Genomic DNA, 11,798 nt, shown 5'->3' with positions numbered 1-11,798 from the left:
TAGCTAATATCTGTCTTTTTAAAGACCCATTTAATTTAATTTACAAATGCTGAGCACCATTGCCCAATAGTGCATCCATAGAGCATTACGCGCAGGCTGTGGATGCATGCTGCTGATCCATTCCATGTTTTGCCCTGCCCTGGTGCGCTCAACTCGTTCAGTGCAGCGTGTCTTGGCTGGATTTTGGTTTCCTCACGCTGACAGAGACACAGTGGTCCTGTGTGTGCGTGTGGTGTGTGTGTTTGTGTGACTGTGTGTGTATGAGTGTGTGTGAGAGAGAGAAGTTGTTGGCTGAACGGAACGCGGATCTTGTTCAAGCTGGGTCACTCACTGCATGGACTCGAAGCGTTCTTTTTCTAGGAGAAGCGATGCATACGAGGCTTTTGCAATGAGGATGAGGTGGACGCATCTAAAGTGAGATGTGATTTTTGGTTCGTCAACCCCTGACATTGCAATCATCACGGAGTGACGGAGAGAGAGCAGAGCCCCCCTCGTCCAACCTTTTGGATTTGCAGGACGGGGATTTATTTTATTTTTTTCTCTCAGAAACATTCGCGAGGATTTATCACTGATGTGTGCGATGTGGAGACTACAAGTCGCCTTATTATGCACTTTGTCAGTGCTGTCCGCGGCGTTCGGTGGTGACAGCAAAGCGCGGAGCTGCAGCGAGGTGAGGCAAGCGTACACGGCTAAAGGATTCAGCCTGGTCAATGTTCCTCACCAAGAGATATCAGGTAGGCGAAATGATCAGCGATGCGCCAAGTGGTTGCCCCTTGTTTAGACATGGAATTATCTTGTTTGTAGCAGATTAAATGAAAACAAAATACATTTCTAGCCACACATCATCATGGTATAGGCAACAAACTAGCCTATAATACACTCTCTTCACGCTTTGAATTTCTACTGCGGTCAAGTGCCTTCGTCTTCCTTTTTTTTTTTAAATAGCCAAACAAGCTTAATTATTCAAAACTGACATTATTTTGCCAAACAATTAACAAGCAAGTTGTAATAAGAGATATCTTTACACACCTTGCGATTGCATAAAACAACATCTGTATCTATCTCCTTTATTATTAATCTTGTTGAATTTGTTGTCCCCGAAATATTGGACTGTATGTTGAATAGCCTGCCCACTACAGCTATTTTACCTGCGCTAATTAATGAAGGCACCTTCATTGTGGGGGGGTAGGTAGCCCATGGCCATGGGTATGCTATGCTGCCCATAATGAAGCTCCCTATACTTTCAGTTTCAACAAGTTATATTTCACCATAACTTGTGCATGAGAAGTAGACAACTACAACTACGAGCCAATTAATACCTGAAGGAACTCCACCAAATGAATAGTTTAATGTTGCTCAATATTGATGCCTCTGTCTAAGGCAGGCAAAGTCATAGATAGATAGATAGATAGATAGATAGATAGATAGACTACCCACTGGGTGTTCTGTAAGTGTAAGGTACAGTACAGTACAGTACAGTACAGTACAGGCAAGTGTAAGGTAGGCTACAGCTACTTTATGCATCATGGAAGCTTATTCTTTTCACAAGTTTGTGAAAGTCTTTATTAACCAAACTAAATAAAAAGATTTGGGGGAGTTGTAACTGGCATGTTGTCATTGGCCAGTAGAAAAAGCCATACTCTCTTCGACTCATATTAATTAAGTAGGCATAGACCTACTATTTTTATAGCATGAAACTTTACCTATTAATCTGTGTTAGCCTTTTAGACTATTTAAATGTAACTCTTGAACTGCAGGGTAAAGAGATGTTTGAACGCCTTGCTGTTATTTTATTTGTTTAAGTATGAAACTTCAAGATAGGTCTACCTGTTGCTCATATTCAACAGTGAGTCAGTGACATAAAGCTGGTTAAAGTGGATCAAATGCAGCTAGAATGTTGTTTACCAGCAGGGGGCTGTATGCTCGCAGCAGGGAATGTGCTATTTGGTATATGGATTTGTCACAATTCCTCAAGGCTACAGCTTAGATTTTAATTCATGCTCTGTGGAATAGCACAGATAGAGGTTTTATTATCTGCTGTGTGGTGGTAATCACATTTATGGTCAAAGCAGGAAAGGAGATTAGCCAGTCCAGTAAACGGCCTGTTTCATGAGAAGTTAGTCAGACTCCGAAACCAGAGTTGCCTAGAATGAATGAATCCCTCTATTGCCTCTCACAGACAACAATCTGATCAGTGTTGAATAGCAAAATCACTCACGTGTTGTAAGAGATGTCACAATGACCATACAGTGTTATCTTAAGTGATAATTACAATCTTTTGTATTGGTGTGTGTGTGTGTGTGTGTGTGTGTGTGTGTGTGTGTGTGTGTGTGTGTGTGTGTGTGTGTGTGTGTGTGTGTGTGTGTGTGTGTGTGTGTGTGTGTGTGTGTGTGTGTGTGTGCGAGCGTGTGTGTGCGTGTGCGAGCGTGTGTGTGCGTGTGTGTGTGTGTGTGTGTGCCCTCGCATCTGGGTTCTAAAGAAGAGTGTGCAAAAGAGACGTGTACTATGGTCTACTTTGACCCTGGCTGGCATCCCTACTTTGGGCATGTCATGATGTCATCATTATTATTATAGTGCCATAATGCTGTATTAAAAATAGTGAAAATAGCTACAAGCTCACAGTAATTTTGCCTCGATGGATTTTCCTTTTTTACTATTTGTTATACGATGAAGTTGTGGTGTAAGTTGTGAAGCATACTGATTTGTATTCATTTATTTATTTATAATTCTAACACAAAACATGAATGTAAGTTTCCAACAAGAGCATTCATTGATTTGTTTTATATCCCAAGCCTTGCCAAACACGGCAAGTCACAGCATGGCAAGACGCAGCAAAAGGAAAGATGACAAAATTGAGAAAAATAGTTTGCACTCTGTGCGTGTATATACTGTAGTGCCTTTATCCAAGGCGCTTTACAGAGATTGTGCATTACATTCACCCATTCACACACACATTCATACACCGATGGCGGAGGAAACCATGCAAGGCACTAACCTGCTCACCGGGAGCAACTAGGTTCAGACTGAGTCTTGCTCAAGGACTCTTCGACACTAACTATGGGCGAGGCCGGGATCGAACTGGGAACCCTCCGTGTTCTAAGTCGGCAACTCTACCGTAGTACCCCTACAGCCACTGCCGCCACACTCTTGCTAAATAGTCCAAGTAATCTGGTATTCCAGCCCGGTGTGTAACTAAACGTAATACTACAGAGACAGGGGGAAAAAAAGTTTGCGCACTCGCACTGACACATCAAGAAATGGCAAGACAGTCAATAAGAGAGTGCACTAACAACGTGCTCCCCAGAGATTGCCAGTGTTCCTGAGGGGTTTCTATGGAGTCCACTCTACAGGCGCTCTCCCCCAGCTTCTCTTTCTTTGCAGACTGGAATTACCACTCACTCCTCAAAGTATTGATGCCGTCTTATCAAATCTACCTGCTCATATTCCTTTGTAATTACAAGTTGTAATAACAACATTTAAAAAATACCCCAGGCCTAAATGTCATGGTTTCATGAAAAGAGCTTATTGTTACAATCAGATTGTTACAATTACAGACAGTAAATCTCTGTATGTATTAAGGCATACGTCTCTTCTTGTATTTTCATCTCCTCAATGTTTTAGAGCTACTGTATTCTTCATTGATCACAGCTTTATTCATCATCCATGTTGGCAGGAAAGGGTTTTCTGTGTGCTCTCATGTTAACTTATTATCCGCATACACTGTTACTGCAAGGTCGTTATTTTAGTCATTTGCATAATTCAATAATTCTCCACTGGTTGAATAGAAATTCTAATTGAAATTTTCTTTGTGTGTATGATTATATCCCCAGTTTGTAACTCTTAAGAGACCATCTTTGACATTACGCTGTGTGTGTGTGTGTGTGTGTGTGTGTGTGTGTGTGTGTGTGTGTGTGTGTGTGTGTGTGTGTGTGTGTGCGCACGTGCGTGTGCGTGTGTGCGTGCGTGCGTGTGCGCTTGCGTGCATGTATGTGTGAGAGAAAGAGAGAGACATGCAGAGAATGAAAGTGAATACATTTCTTTGATGGGAAGTCCTATAGGGTTGAAACATAGTTGAAAGACTGTATAGTATTCTATATCCTTTACCATTTGACTTGTTACTTTAATAATTATTAAGGATTGTTTTGCAGATGGGGTTTCCCATAAAAAGGGGTTAGGAAATCGGATAATCACACAGCTTTGAGCTACATATCAAAGTATTCTATCTAATTCAACGTTGAAATACATTCTTGTTTAAATGATGTGCGACCCATTGCACTGTCCTCTAGGCAAGCATACGCATAACACATTTTAGCTGTCTAAAACTTAGAAGCGTACCCATTTTTTTTTTGTAAATACTGTTTGATGCAGGTCAGTTGGCTCTGCTAAATACGTTTTTTTTAAGACCATTAATTGGCGATCAAAATTTGAATCCACAGCAAAAAAAACAAAAACATGTGTGCTTGTGCTATGTGTAATTGGATTTTTAATGTCTTCACATAACCTTTGCATAAATACGACAGAGGTTAGATATGGCCCTTGGGAGATGGGAAAGAGAATGCACTCAATTATGCCTAATTAGCAATGCTAACAACCCGGTTGTAATCTGCATGTGTGGTGTCAGTCAGAGGCTGCTCATCCATCCATCAGTCACCACATCATGACGCCGCTGTTCTGCCTTCGGCTAACACGGGTTATTTTAACAGATCTGCCGTGTTATATCCCTGAGTGTTAATCATGGGTCCATTTTGTTTCCATTTGTACACTTTCAGAATTAAATTAACGCAGAGGATTTTGCAGTGTAACTTCTTCGTTGTAAATCTCCAATTTGGTTGAGCTAATTGTTGTGACAGTTCTCAGCGCTGACTAGCGGAACAGGATTATGTAGGAGGTGAGATTCAAATGCATATTTTACATATTTTACACATGCACGCATGCAAGCACACACACGCACACACGCACGCACACACGCACGCACGCACGCACGCACGCACGCACGCACACACACACACACACACACACACACACACACACACAATATTTAATTATTTATTTTTACTTGGGATCCACATTTTAAATCATGCTGTGATTTCTCACTAGCCTTTTTGTGTTGGTGGGACCTCGTGGTTACCTGAGGTCTGTCTTTTTCTTGTTTATGCAAAATGACAGGTGTTGCTATATTTGGTTGGATGGATTTTCCTTATGGAATGAATACGTTTCATTGTACTTGAACCGAAAATACACCAAATTCTCAAACGTTCCACACATATTTGGCATTGAGCTGGCATTGACAACCTTATTTTTAGATGAACAACCACATATTCAATTATACAAATTAAATTATACGGGACTGTTGGAATCTGTGTCATGGGCTCCAGGGTCATTAAACTACCACATTACTAGCCTGCTACATGTAAGTACCGGTACCCTAAATCATAGGGTCTTCAACATTTTCAGTCCAAGGACCCCTTCGTTGAGAGAGAGATGAAGCAAGGACCTCCACAACCTGTTAATAGATTCCATATAGTTTCCTCATTTGACAGCACAATCAGTGTATTTTGGATTCATGTCAATTTGTGTTTTCAGATATTTAACCACTGGAACCACTCTGTACTTAGTCTGCTCTATTTCCTACACCAAAGCTCTTGGCCGAAAATAGCCCGAGCTTGTAGATCTGCTATTTTTGGCTAAAGTTATCTGAATATGGACACTAGGGTTCAAGAGGTTAATATAAAAAAAGGAGAAAAAAAAGTTCACATTTGGAGGACCCCCTGTGGTAACTCTAAGGACCCCCTAGGGGTCCCGGACCCCCTGTTGAAGACCCCTGCTCTAAATCATAAAACAAACAAAAACATGAAGTTGCAACTATACAGCTTTCACTTCACAGTTGGGAGCAGGGCCGGATCTAGCCATAGGCAAGGGGGGGCAATGCCCCCCTAAATGCCCTGTCTGCCCCACCTAACATGATGGCATGCAAAAATCTAAAATTTCAAAAATATTAAACTATTTGAAATGTTATGCTGCAACTAGGTAGATGGATAGATACACTGATAAGACATGTTGTTTGTATTGTGTGTTATAGGTATAAGTGTGCCAAAATGCTTAGTTTTCTATGCATTTCGGTTGTTTTAGGCGGTTTGTCCCCCCATTTTTTTCCCCGCCCACGCCGCTTCGTGGCATGGGCTGGAGGTGACACCCCTATTATTTCTTCCTGCCCCACCTAGTGCTAAAGGCTAGATCCGGCCCTGGTTGGGAGGCCATTCATTCCATCATGAACTTTATGTTTTGTTATTGTTGTATAATGTGATCATGGGGTTTGTTGTGAGAAGGGGAGGAGGCCTGGACGGGGATTTGGTTTATCCACGGTCAGGCACTGTTATACAAATACATACTGTAGTTATTGGTCCCTTAGTCTTTTGCTTCCTATATTTTGTTTTTAATTATCATTATTATTTCAAAACATTTTCAAAAAGCATTGAAGGCTAAGAAAGTAATTTCATTAATAAATAAAAGAAAGAAGAAATGGCTTAGAAAAACAAATATTTAACTTATTCTGAGCCCCAGACATTAACGGATTATAATGTCCAAAGTGCCTCCTTCAGGTCCCATTCACTTGCGTTGTCTTATTTTGAAGGCCAGAAGTCCACACGCGAATCACTTCCGGTCTGACGTCATCGGATCGTGCGCTGGAACCGTTCCGTGTCCACGTGGAGTTGTGTAATGGCCGACCGGGAGCTTTTATAACTGTGTAACATAAGCGAGCATCTGCCTCCATCCTAGCTTCTAAAGTGTAGTTTTGAGATAATGGACATTAAAGATGAGATCCCCCGTCCACCTCAATGTTATGGATGGGACTATTTTGTGCTCGTGGAGCCGTGATGATGCGAAATCAGCGACGGATTTCGTCTCCGGACCGCCGGCCATTCTTCTCGGTAATGTACTCGCCGTTACAGTAATAGATTACTTTTCGCGAGATATCCCGTGAATGGCACTACAGTAATAGATTACATTTCGCGAGACATCTCGCGAATGGCACTAGATGAGTTAAGAAGTAGTGAAAATAGCAAGTTCATAACACGGCGCGAAGCGACGCGTTGTGTGCTTGTAGATCTGCCTTTTTCACTAGTTTGTGTCCCGGGCAAACGTTTAATTTCTCTTTTGGGTCACGAGCTAAAAGGTTTGGGAACCACTGCTGTATACTGTAGATGCCCCAAAAATGTAATTGACATGCGGGAGAACTAATGTTTAGGCTTTCCCAACCACAGACAAAAACATGTGTGCACAGCAGCACATCATTAGCCTTCCGTATTCCAATATCTCCAGTAGCGCCTCTTAAACTGTAAAATGTAACACGTGTGGTTGTGCCATCATGAGGTGACGCGCGCACTCAGCAGTATATCTATCTCTGTCATAGTCACTGACTGCTGCGCAGGGCATATTGTCATCATGTGTGTATTTTTCCTCAGGGATTGAAATAAGTATTTTGGCAGTGAGGCAGACACGAGGTAATTGGCTCTGTTAGCTGACTCAGATAGAGGTCAGTCATAGAGCCCACTCTATTGATAAAGCGTGTTACTTTCTCCTTTTGCCTAAGGACTCTTGAGTGCTTTAGTGTTTAGTTGTCATATGGCTGGTGGGAGACAGAAGCAGAAAATTATTCCACTAGTGTGGTACACAGTATGAGGCCCCTGGCAGGGCCTGAATCTGTGCGTGCGTTAGGGATGGGACGATATGCGATATTATCGTTTATCGCGATAAAAAACACTCACGATAATCGTATCGCGGAGATTTAATTTATCGTGATATCGTCCTCCGTCATGCACTGGGATCAATTCACCTTTTATTTGCCGAGCTGCATGTTTAAAACCATTTAAACCCTCTATAATTGGTAAAAGGTACTTTTAATATACATACTTGATACAGTCTTTTTTCGCTCTAACAAATCTCTTTGCCAAAAAAATAGCCTATCTACAAGCTTACAACGCGTCGCGCTCGGCTATTTTTGGGCAAATGTTCCGTCCCAGGATAATGGATTTAAATTATCGTGATAATATTGCAAATCGCGATTTCTTTTGTCTTTCTTTTATGTTCATATGGTCCCATCCCTAGCGTGTGTGTGTGTGTGTGTGCGTGCGAGGGAGAGAGAGAAAGTGGGGTGGGAGAGTTAAAAGGAGCTTTAAATGTTAATTCTCGAAATAGACTGGTCGACGCACCTCCGTTACAAGTCTAGTCTCATCCTTCTGGTTCTTCCGCTCATGAAACTGTCGACCACTAAATTAGCCCACATGTCAGCTAGCCAACAGCGAGGTTCATCCTTGAAGAACACCTCTGTGTGAGCATACCGTGGGCTTGTTTGTGTGGTGTGTGTGTGTGTGTGTGTGTGTGTGTGTGTGAAGAACACCTCTGTGTGAGCATACCGTGGGCTTGTTTGTGTGGTGTGTGTGTGTGTGTGTGTGTGTGTGTGTGTGTGTGTGGGTGTGGGTGTGGGTGTGTGTGTGTGTGTGTGTGTGTGTGTGTGTGTGTGTGTGTGTGTGTGTGTGTGTGTGTCTGTGTCATTCTAGGTTAGTCATCAGTCATGGTGTCAAACCTTCAATGCAGTTTGATAGACAGTCTTCTGCACCAGTCAAAGCTGTCTCTGCATTTAATAGCCTAACTCTTTAAAGTTTTACAGCAGACACAAGTGTCTACCCAGATGGCCATTCGTAGCTCTGTTAATACTTTGAAATGGCTAATGTTCTATAGTTCTTGCACTAAAAATTCTAAAACGTCATTTATACATCCTAATTCTGAATTCCCATTTTGAATTCCCATAGGCCTTTTTCATAACCTGTCATATAAGAACTGTGTTAAAAAAATAAGCTAATGATCTCGGCGGTTTGATATGGATATGAAGAATCAACTGACGGCAAGAAAACGCTTATGTTTACAGCCACCAAATTAGTAAAATTTTCTCCAGAAACAGACTCAATATGAGAGACTGACTATCATAAAGCATACAGAGCCACCTCCCTGACAATACGCAGAGACAGTTTGTTTATGTTTGGACCACAATTCTTATAGGAGACGATTTTAAGATGGCCCAATGTTATTCTCCATGGAGAAATTACTTCCGGGAACCAGGGGATGAACGAGAGACGCCAGGACTTCGCTACTCTGTTCTTCATTACTGAAGAATTTCAAGTGTCTCTGTGCTGTAACCCTTTTAAACTGCATGGGAGAGCATCTATGTCATTTTAGATTTTATCTATATACAGTAGATAGCACTATACCAAGGGTCTTCAACAGGGGGTCCGGGACCCCTAGGGGGTCCTCAGAGTTACTACAGGGGGTCCTCTAAATCTCTGAATGATAGAAAGTTTTTTTCTCAGGGTCTCAGGTCTTAATGGGTTAAAGCAAATATTCTAGTGCAATTCAATACAGCGTTCATGACAACAGATAGAGAAAGGCTTCATATTCACTTCCTTAAAACCCCTGTGATAGGAGCAGAGTAACAACAGCAATTTAGGATATGGATGTTCAATGAATGGGCTGTGAGATAGGCTATTCACTGCTGATCAAGGTGAAATTTCACCCGGTGAGATGTGCACAGTGTCAAATGTGGATTTCCGATTTCCTCATTCCGTCCATCTATTGCTGTGATTGGCAGCCTACTGTGGAATGTTTTCAACTAGGGATGGGACGATACGTGATATTATCGTTTATCGTGATAAAAAACACTCGCGATAATCGTATCGTGGAGATTTAATTTATCGAGATATCGTCCTCCGTCATGCACTAGGACACATTTTTGCCGAGCTGCATATCCGGTACCACTTAAACCCTCTATAATTGGTAAAAGGTACTTATACTTGATACAGTATGATACAGTATTTTTTTCACTCTCTATCTAATGTCGCATTGCGTCACGTTGTGAGCTTATAGATATGCTATTTTTTGGCAAATGTTCCGTCCCGGGATAATGGATTTTGATTATTGCGATAATATCGTAAATCACGATTTATTTTGTCACAATTTTCATATTGTTCCATCCCTATTTTCAACTCCTGTACCTTATATCTAGTCAAAGAAGGGTTTCTGTGCCCTTCGCCGCCTCATGCAGTCAAGCACTAAAATATTTTTGCCAATCAGACATCCTTAGACGCTGTCCAAATCATTCAATAATTAAGTTTCATCAAACATCCACTTGATACGTGGAAACAGAGCCTAGCCAAGTAGACATCTTTTAAAAAGATTGTTTGGATGTTCTTCTATTCCCAGGCACATTAACGTGCCCTTGGCTTTGGCAAATTGGAAGCAAGTTATTTGCCAGCATTTATTCATCTTCAGAGAGAGAGGAAAGAAGGCGTGAAGGACCTGAGCATTGTGTGTGTGTGTGTGTGTGTGTGTGTGTGTGTGTGTGTGTGTGTGTGTGTGTGTGTGTGTGTGTGTGTGTGTGTGTGTGTGCGTGCGTGCGTGCGTGCGTGCGTGCGTGCGTGCGTGCGTGCGTGCGTGCGTGCGTGCGTGCATGTTTGTGTGTAAATGCAATGGGACCCATCAATCATGCAGAGAGAATCTGGTAAAACCGTTCTGGTGAAAATGCCAAATCGGTCTGGGTCGTTGTGGTCTTCCTGCCACATGCATTGAAAATACCTAAAAAAGGGCCTTTCTGTGTGGAGTTTGCATGTTCTCCCCGTGTCTCCTAGGGTAGGTACCCTCACAAAAACATGCAGTAATCCTGGTCTCTAAACTGCCTCCCCCTGGCCAGCCGGGGCGCCTGATGGAGGGGAAAGGAACTGGTTGGAATAACGTGTTCCTTCCACGCGTTACGTCCAAACCGGGGAAATCCCCACTGTCAGGTGAAAAGAAGCAACTTGGACTCCTCATGCATAGAAGGAAGCATGAGGTCAGTCCGTTGTCTCCCCAGGCGCGGCAGAGGGAGAGCAGAGCCCAGGATTACATAGGCAATTGGCACTGGGTGAAAATGGGTTACAAAATCGTGGGATAAAAAGTATTAGGAAAAAAATATATATATCTAGCACTGGGTGAAAATGGGTTACAAAATCGTGGGATAAAAACTATTAGAAAAAAAAAAGAAAATACCTAAAACAAGTTTACTGCTATGCTTGTTTTAGTGCATTGTGGAAAGCACGGTAATGGATGTCAAAGTTATGAGAGAAACTATCTACAGTAGCAAGAATAAACTAAATGATTTAAACATGTTTTGTCTTAATAACCTGTTATCTTTTCCCTATGCTTTTTGTCGTTCAAAATGATTCTGAAGAGCATGAACAACTGCTAGACTGAATACTTACGGATTATGAAAACCTGTCTGGTAAATACCACAAGGCAACCTGGTTATGTTATTTCCTACGTTTTACAGTACTGATACAGATAATTCATAATAATATTTTAAAGGTTAAGAACTACCCAGGCATTTGACATTGCCTGAGCTTATCCACCCATGGCCAATAAATGCCATATTATTGTTAATCACAAACCCATAGCCTTATTTATTCACAAAGATAATGAGACAATTGCATTTGATCCAACATTAAAGGTGGCCTATTAAGCTAATTTCCTATTAGCCTCTGTCTGAAACAAGCAGTATTAGCGCCTGTCTATTTACGCCATCGATCCCTCCTTAAAAGCCAACGTTCTTCTGATTGGCCAACATACCTTTTTTGGATGAATGAGAACTACTGTATGTAGAGGCATTGTGGGCAGAACAGGTGGCCATATACAGAAATCCATTGCAAGTTCACTGGCCTCGAAGGTTCCAATATTATGGAAAGTCCATATACAATCTTTCACACCTCGCCCAG

The 11,798-nt window shown here is 41.9% G+C and overlaps 1 protein-coding gene across 1 annotated transcript in view; it reads left to right on the top strand.

The window, feature by feature from the left end:
* Positions 1-571: 571 nt before the first annotated feature.
* The window catches only part of gpc6a (glypican 6a), a gene marked incomplete at both ends in the record, with an annotated part of 199,632 nt that continues 188,405 nt past the window's right edge, over positions 572-11,798 (top strand). Inside the window, one exon of the mRNA XM_080729744.1 lies at positions 572-734. Within this exon, the coding sequence (XP_080585870.1) occupies positions 572-734 (163 nt within the window). The remainder of the gene's footprint in view (positions 735-11,798) is intronic.

Source organism: Nannobrachium achirus (genome assembly GCF_963921795.1).
Source record: "Nannobrachium achirus genome assembly, chromosome: 7".
In the NCBI taxonomy this organism is placed as follows: domain Eukaryota; kingdom Metazoa; phylum Chordata; class Actinopteri; order Myctophiformes; family Myctophidae; genus Nannobrachium; species Nannobrachium achirus.
Note: the sequence above shows the minus strand (reverse complement) of the source record. Positions and strands in the feature narration are given on the sequence as shown.